The following is a 24,403-nucleotide window of genomic DNA, read 5'->3' as shown; positions in this document are numbered from 1 at the left end:
CTTCTATGTAGGTGTATGAAGCGGTTAATATTGTGGAGTTCTTCTGCACAAGGCCCTCATTCACAATTCAATACTTAAAGTGTGATTGTTGCAGTGATCGTTGCCTTGTTTTTATCTCTGAACCCACCCCCTGTTTTGGTAAAAATGCTTAACGATGATTTTTTATATATATATATATATATATATATATATATATATATATATATATATATATACACACATATATACTGTATATATAGTGTGCGTGTGTGTGTATACTGAGGTATAATTATTATTCAAAATAATGGTATACCCTTGTATCGTGAAAACGAATACTATCTTAACTGGTTTTTTATTTATAATGTACTATGCAGTTTAAAATGTAATATTTATTCTGTTTATTTCATTCATACTTACAGTACAATAAAACTTAATAGGGGCAAACAACGGTATTAACAAAAAAGAGAAGATAACAGTTAAGATAATTTCTGAAATAATTTTTTTAACATATGCTTAACTTCTTTCATAGCTCATCTTACATACAATTAAATCCTGGTTGATGCGTATCAAGTCTGTAGATACATATTAATCTATTTTCTTTTTTATTTTGATGGTTGTGAATATGGAGAGAGAGAAAAGGGGAGGGGGAGAGGAATTTAAATGTCAGATGCGCGTAGGAAATTCTTTACGGTCAAGTAACTTATGCTATGTATTTACATAGCATGTGCTTAATGAAATGTGCATATTTACTGAATGATAAATAAAATAATAAAATTACTAGCCCCATTCATGCAGAATTATAAGATTCTTATGTGGATTAGATCATTAGTATGATAATTATAATTCATTTTCATACATTCCAACGAACAAACCAAGCTAATCAATATTAACTTGCTAAACAAGATGCAAAATGAGAGCCCTGTAAAAATGTATAGGTGAGGTTACGTGGCCAAAGGATGAGCGCGATGAAATGCAACCCTTACCTCGAAGGTATAATGTATTTGGCAGTTTCAATATGTGGCTGAAGTTTTCGTTCACACAATAGCCGCTATGAAAATAGGTGGAGAGAGGTTCGAACATGAGAGTGAATCAGATTTATGAGGCTTCGGAACGTCGAGTTACGGTGTTGCCAAGCATTGAATTTTAAGTGAACCGATTAGAATAATTTTTGTGAATATATTTTTCCTATATTTATGATGAAAGTACTTTTATACGTTCAATATATATGAAACTTGACAGGTCATAACGTTGCGCAACATCTCATTCCTTCCCAGAAGTAACGAGAAGGCACATTTTATATTAGCAAAGGAAATACAGAAATTGAGGAAAGAAATCTCAAGTTGAAGGTGCTGAAGGTCTTCGATACCTGGTGCTGCTTCATTATCTTGTGTGGAGTTCAATGCGTGTTCGCCTTTCAAACCAAGACTAGTAATAAACTACGTTGTTTTATCGGGGATCTGTAGGCGTTGCCTCAAATGGGAAATACGAAGGGGCATATATATATATATATATATATATATATATATATATATATATATATATATATATATATATATATATATATATATATATATATATATTAGCTAAGCTGGGCAAAATTACAATGATCTTACAACGTTGCTTTGAAGCTAAAATTTTCATTCATTGTTGCCATACGTAGTTTCATTGTATTAATACTATAGGAAGAATCAAGGTCTAAGACCTACTTAGACCTTGGGACGAACAGTGTCCTGAGACAGACGTGACTAGCAGAATGTTATGGAGTCCTAGGTGGGAAGGTATGCCCCTAAATGGTGAATGAACCTCAAGACACGAACGACGTCAATCACGTTTAGATTTTTTTAGGGCTCTGGAAAATAAAATAATTACACTATAGCCAATCTGCGTGCTGTGAAAATCTCCCAGTGGATCATCAATTTTCAATGCAAACTAAGAAAATTGAATATAACTCACAGTGTGGGTCTTGTATATGCTCTGGGACGTTTATAAGATAACAGGTTACATGCTTCCTTAAAAAAATAGAAGAGTGAATCTTTTTATGAGCAAGTGACTAGCTGACCCGTGTGTATAAGGTACTTTTGGATGAAGGTATATTTCCCCAAAAAATGATAGGGTGGAATAGGCTGAATGTTCTTTTGTAGATGGCAAAGATGATAGTGGTGGCTAAGGGGTGTAACCAAGTAGTGTATCATAGGATTTTTATTGAGAAGGTAAGAAAGATAAAAAGTATACCTCAGTTTTACCAGACCACTGAGCTGATTAACAGCTCTCCTAGGGCTGGCCCGAAGGATTAGACTTATAGGAATTAATAAGGAGTAGTTTGAAAGTACAGCGAAGAGAATAAATGAGACATTCATGAATCTAGATACAGCTTTGGAGAGTACCTATCATAGGAGGTAAAGCTAGAAGTCTGTATAATGAAACCAAAGCATGCGTTAGAAACACAGACCACAGAGAGACTGGTTTGGTGTAAAAGCGAACCTGAGACAAAGTATGTCGCCTCCCTAGCTAAATATTAACTTTGCTCTAAAATATTACTGTTATATTGTTTTACAGCTCTAAATATGTTTTTATTAATTTTAATGGCGTTAAAAGTTCCGTCGAGCATCATCTGCAATGATCCATTCTCAAGCCTGACAAAAACAAAGTATATATACTTTAACTCTGCACAGTGTCTTTTACTGTATTAGTAATGATGCTGGAAAATATTTTCAATTGGCTTAAAATTACGGTGTCAGATACTATATTGTGTATATGTATGTGAGAAAAAGTTATTACATGTTAGACAAAGACAGACGTTCCGATTGATTACTCAGTAGTATTAATGTAGGTGACATGTTTTTAATGTTAAAAATTATTTTTAAAAACTGGCTAACCGAAATCTTGGCAAATTCTTCCTTTATTCTTAGCTTTTAAAGAAAGAAGAAGAACCTCTCTCATTCCAGTATACTAATATGAAGTGTTCACAATTACTTCAATAATCCTAAAATATTTTGAGGATCAAAAATTTTGCTGAAGTCTCCGTTCTCTCTTCACGTAGGCCATGTTGCGGCAAGCATGGACAGCCATTCTGATGGCTGTCGTGGGCGGTTTAGGGTATCCTGCCAACGGCCACCCTCAGGACATAAACAGGGACGACCCTACCCGTTATTACAACGACGTCACCAACGTGACGACCACTGCACGTCCGCAAAACACCAACAGGTCGTCGACAACCACCAGTCTCTCGTGTGAAGAGGCCAGGATCAAATGCGCGTTACGGAGTGGTTGCGGAATGGCGCTGCAGAATTACATGCTTGGGTGTGCCGACCTCATGAGTGCAAACATCGATTACTGTGACGAGTATTGCAAGAATTCGCTCATCGCTCTCACGTCCACAGAAGAGGGCCACTTGCTCATGGACGTGAGTGTTTCGCAGGTTGATCTGGTGTAGGCGAATTTTTGTGGTATTTTGCGAGTGATTTTTTTTGGTGTAGATGAGTTTTCTTAGTGTTTTGTGAATGTTTTTCATATTGATTACATATAGACGAGTTTTATTTGCATTTTGTCAGGGATTTTTTAATTGTGTAGAGGAGTTTTGTGAGTGTTTTTATAGTGATTACATACAGATGGATTTTTATTTTACGAGTGATTTTTTATTTGTATTGACGAGTTTTGCGAGTGTTTTAATACTGATTACATATAGACGAGTTTTAGTGGTATTTTGTGAGTTTTTCTTGTTGATCGTGTAAAGACGAGTTTTAGTAGTATTTTATGAGTTTTTCATGCTGATTAGGTATATGCGAGTTTTTGTGGTATTTTGTGTTTTGCATGGTAATTTGTGAATGGACGAGTTATGGTGGTATTTTGTGAGTTTTTTTCATGACGATTAGACACAGACAGAGGAGTTTTAGTGGTATTTTGTTTTGAACGTCTTTCACAGTAACAGGTGTACATGAATTTTGGTGGCACCTTGCCAGTGTTTTTCATGTTGATTGTGTGAAGACGAGTTTTAGTAGTATTTTGTGAGTGTTTTTCTTGACGATTAGTACGTACGAGTTCTGGTTGTATTTTGTGAGTGTTTTGCATGTCAGTTAGGCAAAGACAAGTCATGGTGGCATTTATGAGTTTTTTTCATGTTCATTAGGTTTAGACGAGCTTTAGTGGTATTTCGTGAGTGTTTTTCATGTTGATTAGGTGCGGACGAGTTTTAGTGCTATTTTGTGATACTCATTAATGGAAATTCTATCATTTCCCCAGCCAAATGCTAGTGAAATATTTATTACTGGCAATTTAGCAGTTACATATTAACTGGATTATTGAAACAACTGGCGTCAGCAGAAGCTTTATTTCAAGAGGCTTTCCGAATTAGCACTAAAATGACCCATAAGTGATGATTACCTGGCAGTTATACACAAAATACAACTTCTTAAATATGTTACTAACGATTGTGTGTTTAAGTTTACATTTTAACGAACAAAAATATTTATATTAATAATCGAAATTTGACGATTTTGTTCAAGAAATCGAAAAGACTAGTTTTCTATTCCTGAAAATCTCAATAGTTGATTTTTATGCTGATATTGTACTTCATTTTTTACAATTGAACATTCAGCTGTAAATGTCATTTTGCTATTATTTTGTAGCACTTTTTTCTGTTTTCCACTTGAGCAGATACTCCTCATATTTTTATTTGGTTATGTTATTTTTAAAGACTTGATGCATGACCTCGGAATGAAATTCTACAAAGGTTCCCTCTGTTTCTTCCCTTCCGAAGTGTGTATGTAGCGACAACTACTGCCGCGAGACGAAATCTCGCGTCGAAGTCTGCCGAGATGAGGTCGTCGTAGCCAACTCGGATTCCTCCGTCGTCTCCTGCAGCGTCGCCCACTGGATCTGCTCGGCAGACACCCAGTGCTCTACAGCCATCAGCTATTACGACCGCTTCTGCAGGAAGATGTTCATAGGGAAAGAGTAAGTTGATTGGTCTGTGAAGTTTGGTTACTCTGGGTTTATGCCTTACTTCTTTTTTCAAACATCCTCCTTTCGATAAATCACCAATTTTTTTGTTCCCCAGAGGACGAAATTGTCTTCGACAGGAGCACCAAAAAGTACTCTTTATCCCATGGGACAAATTTATCTTCTTTTGAAATTGCATTAGCAAGCCTCAGTCATCGACACTTTAACTGAGTTGATCCTTGAGTAAATAGGAATTAGTTTTCATGTCAATTTTTACTTTCTTTTCTCAACTCGGGAGTCACAAGCCTGAACGTGAAAGAGGATAAAAAGGTTTGGGGATGTAAAAAACCTTATAAGGTCCCTCTTATTGAATCTAATGAAAGATTCAGAAAGTATCCAGAATAAACTTTTCAGTGAATGGTTCACTAGGAAATAGCGTATTAATGATTAATCACACTTTTCCATTGCTCTGATATCGAACATCAGATATTTTTGAACTTATGAAGAACTTATTTTTTCCTTCTTTCTCCCCTTCCTTTTTTAAATAAAAAAAAAATGCTTCGCCAATAGAATGTGTCGATTATCAATGAACTCTACTACCCAACTTTGATGCCAGTGTTGGCAGGTATCAAAATTAAGATTTTCTAGTATGAGAGTTCGTAAAAAATATTCAATAAAGGAAAACGTCGATGATATTGTCTTGTAGTCACTTTTGACTCAGCACTGGCAACAGCAAAGCGTTGTCAAAAGCGACGCGGGATACAACTGACCTTTCCCATTTTCTGCCGAAACGCAGGTGCGGTTACAAATGCAACAACAGCATCTCCATCCTGCAGCGACAGGAGAAGGCAGCCAAGCTGGAGACGTGTATTTGTGACGGTACGGAGGACTTCGACTGCGTGGGCATCAAGAAGAACATGGCTCGCCTCTGCTTCCATCAGTACGACGAGAATGAACTTGAGAAGGAAGAAGAAGAAACGAACGAAATAGATACCTCGGCGGTCTCGTTGGCCACCCACAGAAATTCGGCGCCGGGAGGAGGCCTGGGCGCCCATAGCAGTCTGGTTGTGATGGTTGTTTTCCGCGCTGTTGTATCGGCGGCCGTCAGGTTGAGATGATGCTGAGCGACTGTCCCAGTTAATTCTAACAGGTGAGGTTGTTATTGAGTCAATACACTGTAGTTTAGCTTGTTCCTTCGTCTTTGCGCCCAGTATAAATATCGTTGCATTTCTTCTCCCTGTCCCTTACATTGGATTCCATTTTGTCTTTATGTCTGTCGAGGTTTAGCAAGAACACGGAAGGTCTCCTACTAAAACTTTGGCCTTTATAATTCTTAAATATACGTTGGCAAATCAGTCTCAGTACATAGATACAATATGAAGAGTATGTCGAATGAGGACCAGAGCAATTAACTGTGCTTCCGAGTGCGTTTCTCTTATTCATTGTAAATGGTATTTATTTTAGGTTGATGTAATACAGGCTTTTAGTATGGGACGTTAAAACCTACTAAAAAAAAAAGGACACCTTTACACTGAACAACTGGTAAAACTTTTAAAAAGGTAAGCAATACCAGTCTGGATGTGATGAACTTGATAATATTACTGGACGTGACAATGTGTTAGGATAAAAACGCAGTATATGTAATGCAATTTAACAATACACTTGATAATTTTGTCCCTTGGATCATAATTACCGGACTATCTTCAGTCAAGAAAGTATTAAACTAGCGCAAGCAGAACGAGATGAAAAATCCAAAGCAGTAAGCATGAAGTTTTTTCCCTTCGTTTTTTAATGTCTTCCCTTAAAGTTATTCGGTTAAACGATACAGGACATCTTTTTCCCATCCGAAATATGTGCACCGGAGTGTCCATCTTTTTCCCTTTATGAGAGACAAGATGGCCCAACATTGGCTTAACAGAAAATAAAGTTCCGGGATTTAAAAAGCGTTGGTGGATGATGTCCCTGGTAGAGGAATGTTTGTTGGTACTAAGCTGACTCACTCATGCCGGGGAAGAACGTGCTGCATAAATTTGCTCTCTTGAAAGTATCCAAATGCCAGCAGCTTTACCCTCGCCGCTTTTAATAGATGCTTGCTGAGTGGACCATTACTAAGACAGAGGCTGAATTTGACTGTTTTTCCACAAATAAACTTTGGCTGGCATCCTTTGCAGTCAGAGTTATGTCATGGGAGCAGTAATGACGGTGCACACACCTGGTAAGCAGGGAATTCGCGTACACATTAAAAGACACCGGCATGAGTTGGCTGCTAACTCCTCAGACGTGAAATTGTATCCTATGCAGGTGCTTAATGATGCCATTATCCCCCTAAAGTTTGTGATTTTTAGTATTTTTTTTCCTGAGATAGAGAGAGAGTATAAAAAGAGACAGAGAATGAATGTGCTGACAAATCCTGTCGCTCGAGAACAGATAGCAGTTGGTTTCTTTCAGAGATCTTCTTCCCTGTTTATCATAACGGTTCATCCACGCGCGTTGTTTGGGCTGCATTTGTTGCCGTTGATTCGATGAGCATTTGTAACGGAAAAGTATCTAAGTAAATTGAAATGGTTAATTTTCCACCGATTCCTCAATTCTGACTCTCTTCCTTCATCCCGCCTTTCTCGTCTCTACATCTTCTCCTCTACCTGCACAATTATCACCCATGTCTCGAGAGCCATCTACCACCCCCTCCCACCCGGGCCACCCGCTTTCCTCTTGAAGGCAAAGAGGGTATTTTGGTGAGTCCCTTCATGCCCGGGAGTTGATGAATGGGAGTCATTTTAGGCGTCGTTCACTCTGCCCAAAAAGGACTGCTCGCCTCTTCTCTTTCAGTTATGTCTTTCGTTTATACACCCGACATCGTTATTGACATGATTACTATTATTATTATTATTATTATTATTAATATTATTATTATTATGTATCTGTGGGAACCCATACGAAGTTCTTAGTCTTGTACCTCTATGAAATTCTTGGTCTCGTACTTGTTGCTTATGTTTAAAATTCTGGATCTCGTACCTGTTGGGTGTATTGAAAAGATTTGGTCTCATGCCTGTGATATATAATTCTTCATATTCATAGTCGCATTCAGTGACAATTACTTTGGTATGAAAAGGTGACTAACTCAAGCACATTATTGCTTGAAGATAGACTTCATCGAAATCCAAAAAAATAACAAACCAAAGAAATTATTATTATTATTATTATTATTATTATTATTATTATTATTTCAGTAGGGCCCTACTTACAATGCATTAGATCATGAACCTGTTAAGCTAGTTTCCTAGAATGATAAGGCCTCCGCGTGAGAAAGAAATCATAGTAAAGAGAATAAGAATGAATTTATAATAAACAGTAAGAACGACGAACAAATCAGCAAAATAATTACGGTGCAAATATAGACAGTTGTTAAGGACAGGAGTAAAGTTGAGGTGATGCTGCTCAGCATTTTATAGTAGTTTACAGACTGATCCACATCTCTGCGGTATAAGGATTAAAGATGTATACATACTTTATTGAAAAATTTACTCTATTTCCAGAAAATGGAAATGTGTTCTGCGAACTGATAATTCAGCTTAAGAATAAAAATCTGTCAAGAAACGAATTCCATTCATCGATTATTATGTTGAAAGAGGAAATTTTTTAATATTCGAGGTTTTCTTCTCGGCCAAATAATTTATAAAGTAATATTTATGTTATTCCAGTTCGCATATAGTGGCAAGGATATTTTCCATCACCGTTCCTTTCCCGCACCAAATCACGAAAAATACGAGAACATATAAGTCATAAAAAAACGATCGAGTAAACACCAAAGAAAAAGAAAACAAACGAAAGTCGACAAAGCAACACTGTATCCTAAATCAAAACATCGGAAAGAAATTGAGTTTTAGGCGTGTTTCTTTCAAAAGCTCTGGCGGCAAATTCACGATACCCCGGTGGATTTGGCTCGTCGCTCCACATAATATATCAAGAAGAAGTCGGGAAAAAGTTTGACGTCTTCGAATAAGCGTTGACGCAGCGAACCTATAAACAAAATAAACCTCGTCGTCTAGAGATTCTCAGTAATCTTATGGATGGATGGAGAGTTGTAAATACCATAAATATCACGGAGTGTGTAATAAAGGAGAGAGAGAGAGAGAGAGAGAGAGAGAGAGAGAGAGAGAGAGAGATATGGGAAGAGTGACTATGATTAATACAAAACCAGCTTCTTACCGTTGGTACACGAAGTAAAAAGTTCAACAAAAATAAAAAAAAAATATATATAATAGACTAAAAAAGGCAGCGGTAACGTGTTAGTGGAATTTCCTTGTGTATCACAAAACCATTTAAAGATTATTTTGAGGTTTGCGGTGCCCGTCCCTTTCTTCCCCTAAAAATCCACCCCTTCCCCTACTCTCACCCCATAAACCCCATAACCCCAATAGCCTTTTGCGCCCCCCCCCCCCACACCGTATATAGAGAGCTTAGTCTTTAAGAAAATCATCTTAGAAAGAGCCATTAAACCTTTTATTCTCTGCGGTCACTTTTATTTCCCCAACTTTTCCAAAAATTGAAGTTTAAGGATTCAGAGAATCCCAAATGATAACTGAAAAGCTCTAGGAGCAAGAGCCTTTGCTAACATAGTGGAAGCTTAATTAAAAAAAAAAAGTAAAAGTTTAAAATAAAACGATCCTCCTAGAAAGAACCAGATTGGGTTGGGATTCAGAAAATATATAGCTGACGAAATCATCAGCAATGTGAGGCAATAAGGAACTAGAAGAAAAATGCGAAATTATGAGGGGGAAAAGGAAAAAGGAAAATAAAAAACTCTTAAATAGGAGATGACAGGAAGGTTTATGAAGAAAGGAGGAATGAGAACAAAAAGCGAGTGACATGTACACACGTGGCAACAAATAAAAACGCAGGGATGAAGACTAGTCCGAGTAAGAAAATAAGTGGTATATAACTTGAGTTACGAGAGAGGAAACTACGGAAGCGATGATAGTGAGTGATTTTTCAAAAATAAACGTCGGTATCGTTCGTTATAGTTAATGATAAAGAAGAAAGATATACCGTGTATGCTGAGAGATTTTTAAAAAAGAGATTAATGATAAATAGACGTACGCACAGATTCACTAAAGTATTTGGAGTACGTGTAGAGGTACATAAATGGCCAGTGCCTACTTTCACAGTTGCATGCACCCAACGAATAGCAAGCTATTACTCTTATGGACTAATCTACACATGCATTCAGTGCAATTGTATGAAAGCATTGCAAATTGTCTGTCCTTAAACCTACGCCACCTCCTTACGATTTTTGCTAGAAATACACTGTGGAAAACTATTAAATCGAATTAGGAGATAAGATCAAACGATTCACCGAATTTATGATACTTATTTTGGGTCTTTAGATCAGCGTTTTCTAGATCTATATAGATAACATATAAGGAATGCCTAGGGACTTCACTGGGGGATGGGAAACCAGAAAGAACCTCCTATTCAGATGTTCAAAGGTGTCCCCGAATTATCGAGGCCGCCATCTCGAAAGAGAAGAACCAAGCACTTTTTCCTTATTTAAATTTCTAAATAATTTGTCTCATTTATTTTCCCTTATCACTTTGTTCTCCTTCAGCCACCTATGGCGACTTATGAGCTTGCATAAATAACCGGAAGGCTGCAAGAAAAACGGCACGACTTGGGAAAGCAACGAAGAGTAATTGTGGGAGGGAAGACGCGGAAAAGTACCAGATAGGAATGACCTCCCACCTAGAAAAGCCGGGTAATATATTGCTCGGAGCAGAATGTAATGTGCGTCGTCTTAGTGAAAATGAAGCGATATCTTTACACACCTGCAGATGCTTAAAATGTTTTTCTTCCTTGGAAGCAGAATACACAATCCTGTGCTCTGAAAGCGGCAGTTAATATCACCCATTGTCTGCCCCGTGTATATCGGCGTGAAAAAAAATCCTCAGAGTGCCATCTGGCGGAGATAATATTTCTCTCTCTCTCTCTCTCTCTCTCTCTCTCTCTCTCTCTCTCTCTCTCTCTCTCTCTCTCTCTCGGATCGTTATAAAGAGTGAAGCATAATTACTTGTGTTCATGTTGACTGTAAGTTTACCCATAGAGCAAGATAGTTTGCTGAGATTGTTTGCATAAAGTTGGCATAAATCATAGCAGTGAATAGGATGAGCTGAGAAATTCTGATAGCTGTTTTGAGGAAAAGGTTTCATGCTTGGCGTTAAATGCGCATGTACATACACACAACACACACACACACACGCCTGTACATGTTGCCTGCCCAAGTAAGTAGTTTGTACTGTATATGCAGAATATAATGTTGTGTGTTTGTGCCTGCGATTAGAGCTGTCCCACTTTCAGCCACATATATTTTGGAGAGGAGGTACTTTTGACAATTTATGAAAAGAACTGCTGTTTTTCTGTGCTATTTTAAAATCCACACTGTTATCTAGGCAGCTGTTCGAAAGATACCTGAATGCACTATATATACAGTAGGTGTGCCCTTAAAAGCCAAGACTAACTTTTTTATTATAAATCAGGGAAAGAAGGTTATAGAGAGGCTGGGGTCCTTATGAGCACGAATCTTGCTCAGCCATAGAAGAAAACCATTTTGGAGACAGAATAATCTCTTAAATATAAATGGATTATTTGACTCGTATAAAACACACGTTAAGATGTCCAGGCCGTTGAGAGAGAGAGAAGAGAGAGAGAGAGAGAGATAATAACAGAACATAAACAAATATCTTAGCACGACTAGAACAAAACAAAACATTGATAATCATAGAAAGAGGAAACTAGCAAGCGCCATGAATAGAAAGGAATTTCGCAGCATCTGCTGATCAGCTGTCGAAAGTTAGGAAACCGTCATTGCATGATGTGTTGAAACGCACGTGTTTGATTCAGAAGATGAAGATCCCATCACCCTCCTCTTCACCGTGTGAGCCTCGTAAATAGCGGTTGCAGGGAGCGTGGATGAGATAGGGTGGTCGTGAAATATAAGAGTTCGAGAGGCAAGAAGAGATCCTGACGGCGATCTGAAAATACTTCCCAATCTGTCAACTCGCGTGGCGAATGATAAGAGAGATGACGGAGGAAGTGATGGGGTGATAAATTCTGTGGAAGCAGAATTGCCTGTCTGCCCCAAATTGCCTGGTTAGGGTGAGTGGAAAACAATGATAATGCCCGAATATCAACTAAGAGATGATGCCTTAACTTGAGCGATAGCGTCAGTGCCACCTGGTGAAGTAAATGAAAACTTTCAACGAAAGCGATGACATACTATTTCTTCATCAGGTCCTTGAGAGTAAACTGCAGATTTAAACCAGCTGACGAGAAACTATTTAAGATGTTTTCATGTAGTTGGTGCATATGGTAGCAGACACTGTAGAATCCAATTAACTCTCATACTTTTTCTAAAGACAGAACTGCATATTAGAATATATCATGATATTCATCAGTAATCTTTTTCCTCTAATTTGGAGTGGCTCCAAAGATAAACTAAATAACAGTGTCTATCAAGTTCATCCTTTACCTACCAAATAAGGATAAACTCTTGGCTGAATATGTCCACAGAAGGCTCATCAACAGCATGTCGACCCTGTTACATACTCTGCACCTCACTCCTGTCTTTAAAGACACTTGGTCTTCCACTATAGAATAACTCCTCAAAACACCCGAATCTATATTTTTAGCTGTGCTCTATTCAGTCCCTCGTTTTTAGGCGCCTACAGCATTAAGCAGTCCCTGCTTGAATTATTTATACACCCCATATGCTCCTTCCACTTCAGTATCTATAACTATGTCTCACTTTTCACCCATCCAATCACTATATGTCAACCTTATTTCATTTTTATCAACTTTATCGCCGTGTAATGCAAAGGGTCTCTGCGAAAATTCCACAACATCGTATTGCAGTGCTTTCAATTCCACAAATCTCAAATTATCTCCAGCTTCCTATCTCATGGTTCTCATCGAAGTTGGTCTAGAGCCTCTACACCTTCTAACTCCTCTGGTGTCTAGAGGAGTCCAGCTGACACTGTCCTGTACATTGTCAGCCTGATTCTGAATCCAACCTCTTCATTTCAGACTGCGAAATAGAAGGTAGGGAGTACCTGGTTTGGAGCAAAAATGAGCCTGAAACAAGTTTCTTTTATATCTCCTTGTCTAGCTTATATCTTTATAGGCTGTGTGACGCGGCAAGTCACGTAAAGGACAACAGATGAAGAACTAAAGTCTTAGGAAAAGAAAATCATTCGTAAATGGAGATTGGAATATCTTATGTTTGAAGGTGATACGGTAAATATTGGGTATAAAAGAGATATTGCAGAAAGCAGTGAAAGAATTTGAAAGTACTTGTAAAGGAGAAAGTTAAGAGGAAAAGCGAGTAAGACCAAGAAATAAATATAAGGGTAAATGGAAATCGAGAAGATGGAACAATGAATGAGGAAAAAAAGAAGCTGCCGATTAAAAAGGTGTGGGAGTTAACATTACAGATGATTTTAAAATGACGGAAGACATGAATCACAAAATAGATGGAGCAAATAAGGTAGCAGGGTGTGTGCAAGTCTGAGAAGGCACTAAAAATGCATGATCTAATCGTACTCGCTCGCTCTCTCTCTCTCTCTCTCTCTCTCTCTCTCTCTCTCTCTCTCTCTCTTCGCTCTCTCTCTTCGCTTCTGTAATATAAAAAGTAGATCATTAAATGCAACAGCTCTTTGAGAATTCCATAGTCATACTTTGCTGATTTGTATCGCCCAAGACCAAGATGGTTGAGCAATGGCAATCGAGATATAATTATCCTCAATCAACTTCAGATTTGATGGATTTCGATTATAACGGGACCACTCGTTGGGTTCATTATAAGCAAGCGTTTCATTAGATGAGTGACAGCTATGATGATTTTGCGTGTCGGTTAAACGCCTCTTGACTGATAGCTTCCTGGCTCCAACCACGGTCGTTAAAGACTCTATAGGAAAGACACTGCAGAAGTTGCGTTATTAACAAAATATGCAGCCCGTTTAAGGCACCAACACGTGTAATTACTGTGCCAGGAATTGCAAATTGTGCTTGCATATCTCACGTCAGGTGGTCACATCATTCATTAGTAGAGCGAATTTTGAAAGACTTATGTTCTATAAGTGTGTATGTGTGTGGAGAGAGAGAGAGAGAGAGAGAGAGAGAGAGAGAGAGAGAGAGAGAGAGAGAGAGAGAGAGAGAGAGAGAGAGGTGTTCTACGTGTAATAGAAAGATTTTAGGCCGGTATCATATACTGTAATGTAATGATTTTGTAATGTAGCTTTGGAACTTTTTTCTCAAATAAAACTCTGGAAAAATACCATCTGAAGGAACATAATTTTTACCGATTGTAATTCTTACAAGCAAAATAACTTCGGCTAAAAGGCCTAAATGTCTCGCGTACAAGCACATGCACCAGAGCCGAAGCATTATCTCAGTGAAGTCATGAGGACGCCCTGCTTATAAACGTGATTTCATTAACATGAAATTCATCCTGTTTTGGTTATATTTACAAGCTCGAAAATTTTTCCTCCCTCAAGGCATTAAAAACTAACAGATTCTCGAGGAGGGGATGAGTGAAGTGGCAATGAGAGAGAGAGAGAGAGAGAGAGAGAGAGAGAGAGAGAGAGAGAGAGAGAGAGAGAGAGAGAGAGAGAGCGAAGCAGGCCATGAAAGCTAAAGAATGGAATGCAGTATTTTGAAAACAGGAATAGAAGAAAACCTCTTCAATAAAGTATTTTATAATGGAGGAGCGTAAAAGAAAGTGATAAAGCAAGTGGAAAAGAGAGAGTAGAAAGGTCTTATTTTTACATCTATTAAACAATAAAATAATAACATTTAAAAAATGCGAACTAGCAGAGTGACTTTCGTGGAATATTGTTGTTCATGGCTATAGACAAAGTTTTTTCCCGCTGTGTATGAAACATGAACACGCCATATGTAATTCTCGTAAGGAATGGGTTGCTAAAACAAATGTCTTATCGTAAGCAACAGGGTCAAGCATAAGAAGCATCTGTGTTTATCAAGCTATGGATGGCCATCCAAATCCGCAACAAATTACTTCGCCTAATCGTAAAATCTTGCGGAAATTTATCAGTGCCCTATTGCCATAATTCCATGACAATATCTAAGAGCACACCTACATCCAAATTCTCAGTTAGCAGAGTAAACCTGGTGTTACAGTACCGTACGTCACCGTCTCCGTAGTGGAGGAACTGGCAATGGCCAGAGGAAACGTTTGTTAAGAGTCTTTTAATAAAGAATGCAACTGCAAAGATACCTAAATTGAGACAAATTGGCACAACTGACAGACAAACACACACTAAGAGAATGGATATGGATAGATAGGTGAATTGATGGGGATGGGTGAGAGAAGGGGGTAATTGGGCAGGTTGGGGGGATCACGCAACCCGAGCAGGGGAGTATGTAAACCACATTTTGTTTATTTTTTTTATAACCCATGTTTCGTGAGAGCTCAAGCATGGTCTATATAGCTCACCGTTTTGTATCATATTTTATTACGAATCTGTTCTTTGAACTGATATGCAACCGTGTAGCTCATGGGTGAAAGGCCTAGAGAAGGCGATGGTCCAAAGTCGGTTCTCTCTATTCTTTATGACTAAACGTTCATATGTTGCATAACAAGGACGAGTGTTAGCCCAACAAGAGTAAGTGTTGACCAATGTCTTTCCCAATCAAACAATTTATTTTCAAACCATGTCAACTAAAGCCCATCCATCCAGCGTTTCAAAATGCATTTGTATACCGTTATTTTTTTGTTTAATTTTACTAATCAAAGGACGCCCATTATGACCCAGTGACCGAACTGACAATGCCCTACAGTGACGGCCCCTTGATTTTGCCCTTTGTTACGTACCCTTATAAAAGGCCCCAGGGAGCCCTGCCCAGGCACTAATGTCTCCTCGACCCTTGTCCCTTAAATTAGTCTTAAATAATTGTGAAGTGATCCTAAAGGGGACACCCTTTTTGATGGGGATGGAATTCAAACAGCCCAGTGTCCTCAACTGGCTGCTTTGAAATGATCCAACGTCGTCTGCACACCCGTATGTACGCCCACTGTAATTGACCAGTTGACAGTTAGTATGTTCGGTGACGGCAGCTATTGGGTATGGGGTACAGTAAGGGAGGGTGAAAGAGAGAAAAGAGAGAGAGAGAGAATTCTTGTTCCACAAACAGGCCATTTCCTAATATTAGACGTCCCCAACGTTCAGATCTCCTGCGAGCTCATAAGTAGCATGTACCGAAATATCTTTTAACTTTAATTTTTTGCAAATTATTTTCCGCTGAGACTGGTGTTGTATAAGCTGAAGGGCAAGCCGGTATAAAAATTTCTGTTTCGTTGTTAATTAGTTTCCATTTTAGGAAAAAGGGTGGTGTTTCGTTTCGTAGTAGTTAAGTTAGTGTTCTGAAGAATTAGGCACAGACAGTTTTCCCAGTTAGCCGATAAGAATGGTAACTTTGTTGAAATTTACGGTTTTTTAGCCTGAGAAAAAGTATGTCATGACTGGTGACTCTGACTGCAGTGACTTGGCACTAACAGATAAGTTAGAATTTTCCTTCTTCGCCAGCGATCGAATCCGGGCTTCTGCATTGTGAAACCACAAAGAGAGGGGCTTGTGAGGAAGCGGGGGGATGGGGGAACGGGATCTGCACCCTCGGTACTGATCTTTCTTAATGCCAGACTGGCAAATGAGACGGACGTAATGTCCTCCTTTGTCGTCGTCAATCCTGGCACTCAGCGACTTGGTCACCCGAGGCAATCGCCTTCAATCCCTGCCTTTTTTTTTTCGACGCATTCTTCAAAGTCCGAATCCGTTTATTCTCTCTCTCTCTCTCTCTCTCTCTCTCTCTCTCTCTCTCTCTCTCTCTCTCTCTCTCTCCAAAAGAAAAGAACAATCACAAACATCTACGAAATAAGAAAATATATAACGAATCGCCTCAAATATCTAAATATTGCTACAAACTAAATCCATTTGCAGACACAAGCATTAATAAGTTAATAACAACAAACCACGTGAAATTCTTCCTCTTCGTTCTGAAATCCCCCACTCCACCCTAAGAAAAAAATCCCCGAATCAAAAAAAAAAAAAAAAAAAAAAAAAAAAAAAAAAAAAAAAAAAAACCTGCATCACTGAGAGATACAACACTGACATCCAAACGGCCTTTGATGATGTTTGGAGTTCCTGAAGGATGTTTTCAGTGCCCTTTGGACCAGCTACTGCTCGTTTTATGTCGCATTTGAATGGCCCGAAGGAAGGACAGATTTTTTTGCCCCTCAGCTTTTCTTTCATTTTATTCCTGCCTAATGTCAAAGGTGTGTTGTGACTTCTTTGGTTTGTTTAATTCTTGTGTTTAACTTGTTTATTTTTTACTTAGAAGGACGTCTGAACATTGTTCGTTTGCTTTTATCTTCAATTTTCTTTGTTGCACCGTTTTCTGAATTCATTTGATCTTTTTTCTTCAAGTTTTTATTCACCCACTTCTTAATTTGTATACATATATGGTTTTGCACGCCGTCACATTAATCATTTTCGAGAAACTTGGTGAAAGAATCTTTTATTTTATAAGAAGAGTGGGCACTCATATAACGTAGAAGACTTCCCGACGTGTCATCAAGGTCATAAACAGTGCTATGACAGTTATGTACCATTTATGATAAGAACTGAGTATTCTTCTCTTAACAAATCTAATAAATCCAGTGAAATTATACCTCGTCAGATGAGAAATCTGAGTCTACGTGTTCTCAAGTGAATAAATTCTGGGACATCCTGATTTCATGATTCCCACTGAAAGCCTTAAATCCCAAAGGGAAATAAACGAAGAAGCGCTTGCATACCAACGAGGATTCGACATTTGGTTACTCCTGAACGCACCAGGATTTGTAGAAGAAACACACAGACACGTACAACCACACACACGTATTATATATATATATATATATATATATATATATATATATATATATATATATATATATATATATGTGTGTGTGTGTGTGTGTGTGTGTGTGTGTGTATCACTGACAACATTAAGAATATTACAGAATAAAGTCAAACAAGATTAATTATACAGTCGCTCAGTGATACAAACAGTACTTTACCAAGGCTTTCACATGAATCAGACTTTCACCGAACTTACATAAAACAGACTTACAGCAGTCATTTAAGTGATTGTTCTTGGCGGAGTGTAATGAGGTACAGTATTTATATCTATAAGATATTGGTTTGATACTGAAGCTGAGGTAATCAAAGACCAAGCCAGAGACAGCCTCGTTTTCATGCAATCAAGAGCAATTTAATTCAGTTAGATGCCCTAAAATACATTCGCTCAAGTAGCCTCCATTTCAAATCAGTTAATGCACACATCGGTCTATTTACGTTTACGCAGCAGCTGTCTGAATGACAAGTTTCCTGTAATTACACCTGAAGAAACGTTCGGAAGTTCCCGATGATTTCGTGGATAGTGTCAGAATGAAAGATGGCCGACTGATACTGTGACCTATAATAGTCCCTCGTGTGAAATAAATACCGCCGCGATTTTTTCAAAAGCTAACCCCAACTGCTCAGATAATGAGTTTAATTCGGGTTGCCGATGATGGCCCACATCATTTTAATTTCGCCTGCCACCTGTTGTTGTTGTTATACGGGTGAAACTGTTACCAGATTCAAGGGAAACCGAATACTCTTCTTGTGACTGATAGCGTTTTAGGAATGGATTTCATGACCCTTTAAGGTAAAAATGAGAACACGTCAGGGAACTAGTTTCCATCAAGTTTTAATACAAGGGCAGAGATATTCCATCTGATGTTTGTAAATAACCCATGAGTTGTGAGGTGGGTTTTCTGGCATCACACCGGGTAGGGAGACGCTTTGCCTGACCATTCCTCGTAGCAGACCTCACGGTCCAACTCTCTCTCTCTCTCTCTCTCTCTCTCTCTCTCTCTCTCTCTCTCTCTCTCTCTCTCTCTCCCCTTTGCTCAGTGCTGACAGCTTTGTGTTTGGCAAGTGTTTCTTTCATTGTCTTCAACTTAGCATGATTATTCCAAACATTAAGTTCGGTGTCAATCTTTTTCTTTTTCTATTTTCTGCTGGTTGGACACTCCATATCTCTACACAGTTATTAAGTCATTCTCAAAACATACATAGCTGTAATGCATATCTTCGGCAGTATGCCAAAAATCCATTTACGAGAGACCTGAAATGTTGAAATTCTTTATCAAATGACAGGTCTTTTAGGCCATTTTCAAAACCTCAATAAATTTAGGATTTTGGTAAATATTGGTATATATATATATATATATATATATATATATATATATATATATATATATATATATATATATGTGTGTGTGTGTGTGTGTGTGGGTGTATGTATGTGTGTGTATCATTTTCAAGACTCATGAGCAGAGGAAATTTATAACTTAACGTAGCGTTTCTAAATTTTTCGATTATTCAAGCATAATACGAATAGAGACTGAAATGAAAGCTGTCTTCAATTTCTCGAAAATGTTTGTCTTTAATCTAATTTCCACCTGCGTCAGCGTCCGTCAGCCGTGTAATTTGTCGAGCCACATGACAGAAAGGTCCTGCCAAATCACAGTTCAAATCTGCAAGTGACAAACATTTATTCTCTTATGTCATAAATCTTTCTTTCAGCCTCGTGTGAGCTTACGCTCTCAGACAATGAAACTGCAAGGTTCGTGGCCTTTCAAAATCCATCAGACTATAAAGTCTAATAATTGGTTTCAGTATGTTAGTTTTGAATTCCCTCTTCTAATTCACTCCCTGTACAGAACTCAGCAACCAAGTGGGACTTTGTCGTCAGCAAGAAAGAGAGGAAAAACTAGATCCCGTAGTATCAGATCCTCTCGCCAACGTTGCTACTGTAAAATTCATCATCTTGTCGCCTCTGAAAGCTGAACTTCATAAAAAAGCTTACACACACAAACAGACAAAAACACGCGTACACGTACACACGCAGAAAGAGATGGAGATGATAAAACGAAAACAAATTAAGATGTTTTTAACTATCTTAATTTGTCTTCGGAATGGTCCAAGAAAAACATGAAAAATTATTCTGTTGTTGCTGCTCTCGTTTCGCTTGTAACGGTCCCGCGAATGTTCGCTTTGCCTTCTTAAACTCCTTCTTGATTTATCAACTGTTTTCTTTCCATTCGCGTTTGTCGCCTTCGAAAGCTACCGTTGTTGTAGAGACGAGAGAGAAAGGCTTTCTGGGACTTCTTTGTCGTCTTCTTTTTCAATTCTGTTTGCGAATTTGGGTGTCTTTATTTATGGTTGTCAATTTGTAATTAGGAGAGTTTTTATGGTTTCTCGTATTGCTTGGAATTTTGATAACTTCTCAGTGTAACTGTTATAATTAATGTTATTATAGTTATTAGCATGATGATGATGTTAACAATAATATCATGCATACATGTATATTATACATATATATATATATATATATGTGTGTGTGTGTGTATACATATATATATATATATATATACTGTACATATATATGTATATATATTTATACACATATATATATTGAATATACATGTATGCATAATATTATTGTTAACATCATCATCATGCTAATAACTATAACAACATTAATTATAACAGTTACACTGAGAAGTTATCAAAATTCCAAGCATTACGAAAAACCATAAAAACTCTCCTAATTACAAAATAAACATATAAATATAGATGTTTTATATATATATATATATATATATATATATATATATATATATATATATATAATATATATATATATATATATTATATAAAACAAGACGTTGGATTATTAACCAGATACACAAATTATCATGTAATCTTCAAACTTTATTATTATTATTATTATTATTATTATTATTTCGCCCAGCTATAGAAGCCTATAGACGTGCCCTAATGACAAATGTCATAGCGGCGACATCAAGGGTACTTCCCTGAGCTCAATGTTTTTGTTTGGTCTGTTTTTGCTGCACCGAGATGTAAAAGTATTTGGGCCTCGTCAGCTGTGAGTTCTAAAGGCTGGTATTCGTTAAGTAACCCGCTATCAACCCTCTCGGTGAATGCTAGGCATTTTGTAAGGTTGGATGTGGGATTTTTCTTTTTCTTTTGCGAGCATTAAAGGAACTGTTGATTTATTAGTCTGTTTTATTTATTTATTAATTTTTTATATATTAATTTATTTATATATTTGGTTATTTCTTGATGTGCTGCTTTATTCATTTGTTTCAGTATTTCTTCGTTCGACCTTTCGTGTTTAATTATACTGCATATATATATATATATATATATATATATATATATATATATATATATAATGTATGTGTATACATATATATATATATATATATATATATATATATATATATATATATATATATATATATACGTGTATATGTATGCATGTATTTTTCCTTGAAACATTCAGCTCTCAGCTGTATAGTATGTCAGTCTTTCTAAAAAAGTAAATTACCAAATCAAATGACTTCATAACTGGGATAGTCAGATACATCATGGCGATGCTCATTAATGGAAAAAAACCCGTTTAGAAAATAATATTGAGAGACAGTGGTTGGGAACTCTTCAAATCAGGACTTCCTTCCAAGTTAACGGTTGCGTCGAACTAGGCTATAAAGATTTGTTCCGATTGCTTGGTGGCGAGGGAACTGTAAATTCTGATACGAGATCGAAAGACTACTAAGTTCTTAATCCTTCGTGATATTTAAGGGACAAGAAGAAATTCTCTCTCTCTCTCTCTCTCTCTCTCTCTCTCTCTCTCTCTCTCTCTCTCTCTCTCTCTCTCTCTCTCTCGATGGCCTATATGTATATATACATACACATATGTATATATACATATGTGTACCTATACATATACTGTGTACATATATATACATATGCTGCATAAATATTAACATACATATAAGTATAGTGTAACCGTGAAGGCCATGGGTTAATGAGAAATGAAAGCAAATGAATTACCACAGTCAGCCTGAGTTAAGGATTACTGACCTTGTCAGTACTGTAAGTATGAAAAAGCGAACTAGATGTATGCTGAGCAATATTTTAAAGTGATGACGGACTCTCTTTGACTGATCTTACAGAAGTTGTAATTGCATATTTGTGAGAAAGATTGGTCGCGGACTGAACGGGTTTCTTTTAATCAGCCATATCAGTAACAGTAAAAGTGTTTTAGGCATCAGATAAATACTGAAATACAGGAAACAAAAACTAAATAAAAAGAATGAAACTAGGAAACGGAGAAACAAATTGTACGATAAATTTACAAGAAGTCTAGGATAATTGTCTTTAAATTTCAACATACTGAACAGCCGTAGTTTAGATTTTAGAGAAAAGAGACTTTTATCATCACAAAGGATACAAAGAGTGCGGCTGAGCTCAGAAAACAAAAGTTGTGCATACAAGCTCTTTTTTGAAGCGTTCATTGTTATTACCGAATTTATATACCTGTTTTTACGTTCAGTAACCCTGTTAAGATTCGAGTTGTTACCTGAAGGGAGGAACAAAGGCATTGCATGACTAGGAGACGAAGTCAACAGAGGCCTGAGAGACTGAACCATTGGCATTATAAAAAGCATGTCAAGAAAATGAAAAGTATTATTTCTGTCAATTCCGTTAATTCTGTCAATTTTAATGAAGTCTATTATGTTGATAAATTAACCCAAGGAACCATAAGAGGCAAATGTTTGTATGTACAGTGTATACTTTATATATATATATATATATATATATATATATATATATATATATATATATATATATATATATATATATATATATATATATATACAGTATGTATATATTTATAAATATATATATTTATATATACTGTATGTGTATATATATACATTATTTATATATATATATATATATATATATATATATATATATATATATATATATATATATATATATATATATATATATACTGTATACAGTATGCTTGTGTACGGTCACATGCAAACATACACACCCACATATATACACATATGTGTGTATGTAGATAGATATATATATATATATATAAATATCACTCACACACATACACACATATATATGTGTATAAATAAATAAATATGTATATATATTACATATGTAGATAGGTAGACAGATAGTTGTATATTATATATATACATATATTTATAAGTGTATGTATATATATATATATATATATATATATATATATATATATATATATATATATATATATAACACACATAGAAAGAGCGACCCCTGAGAACCTCGCCTTGCTGTAATTGGGAATCGACCCCATCCACGTCAACCTGTGAACGTGCACAAACATTCGCATAAGGCTATGGCTGATATTCAAGCCCGCAGTCTCTTGAACGAGCTGTCAAGTTCATTTCCACCCTCCCTTAATAATCAAACATAGGAGTCTCTCTGGTTAAGTTCAGCTGGTTCACAAAAGGGACGAGAGACGCTTACTCGCGCCCAATTTTCTTGAACCTGATTTCTCTGCTATTGCTTGAGGATTGGAAGCACGTTTTCGGTTTCAGATCGTCTCTCTCTCTCTCTCTCTCTCTCTCTCTCTCTCTCTCTCTCTCTCTCTCGTAAAAAAGTTATCTGATGGTCTTCTATTATCTGTACGCTTGCTGTTGCCTAAACAGTTTAAGCATATACGTGGTTTCAAATCTCGCCCTATCTGCCAATCTCGAAAGGTACAGATAGCAATACCGTCTGATTTCTTGTGTACGAGAGAGAGAGAGAGAGAGAGAGAGAGAGAGAGAGAGAGAGAGAGAGAGAGAGAGAGAGAGAGAGAGAGAGAGAGAGAGAGAGAGAGAAAAGTTAGATTGTTTGAAACCGTAAAGATGCGCAAATCCCCGGGAATACTATCCGATTACATTTTTACGAGGGAAAAAGAAAGACAGAGAAAGACGAATACCTTGAGAAGGAACTTCAGTTAATGTTGGTGGTGTCTGCGGGTCATTATAGGCAACAGTGAGAGAGAGATCATATCTGGTGAGTACCTCTCCTATGGAATGGGGATTACTGTACTTCGTGGAGACATTGTTGTTTATAGTTCGCGATCCACTACAATCACCTTACTATCAGGTGCATAATTTATCGCTTTGAGTAACAGGGGCACAGCGACATAAGGGAACGGATAGGCCCAGCTTACACCTTCCTTTCAAGGTTTCTAATCCAAGATCTGGTACAAATGACTGAGAAGGGCAGGCAGATCTTAGAAGGACGCTATTGAAGATAAAGAGAGGAACAGATATGTCACTGTCAACTGCTAAATCTTAGAAGGGCACCTCTGGAGATAGGGAAAGAGACAGATGTATCGCTGTCAACTGCTCAAGACATGGGGTACTCTAATGGAAAAAAAAAAAAATACGTCTGTATAAAGAAACCAGGGAAACCATGATCAGAGAGTGGCCAATTCGTGCACACGCCAGAACTAG

At 37.2% G+C, this 24,403-nt stretch overlaps 1 protein-coding gene across 2 annotated transcripts in view; it reads left to right on the top strand.

Moving 5' to 3' along the window:
- The window catches only part of LOC136828745 (growth arrest-specific protein 1-like), a 67,453-nt gene that overhangs the window by 24,893 nt on the left and 18,157 nt on the right, over positions 1 to 24,403 (top strand). For both annotated transcript variants that reach the window (XM_067086951.1, XM_067086952.1), the window contains exons 2-4: positions 3,020 to 3,382; positions 4,736 to 4,932; positions 5,714 to 6,067. In XM_067086951.1, the coding sequence (XP_066943052.1) occupies positions 3,020 to 3,382; positions 4,736 to 4,932; positions 5,714 to 6,035 (882 nt within the window). In that variant the 3' untranslated portion in view covers positions 6,036 to 6,067. The remainder of the gene's footprint in view (positions 1 to 3,019; positions 3,383 to 4,735; positions 4,933 to 5,713; positions 6,068 to 24,403) is intronic.

The sequence above is a fragment of the Macrobrachium rosenbergii genome, chromosome 43, assembly GCF_040412425.1.
Source record: "Macrobrachium rosenbergii isolate ZJJX-2024 chromosome 43, ASM4041242v1, whole genome shotgun sequence".
NCBI classification, from domain to species: Eukaryota; Metazoa; Arthropoda; class Malacostraca; order Decapoda; family Palaemonidae; genus Macrobrachium; species Macrobrachium rosenbergii.
Note: the sequence above shows the minus strand (reverse complement) of the source record. Positions and strands in the feature narration are given on the sequence as shown.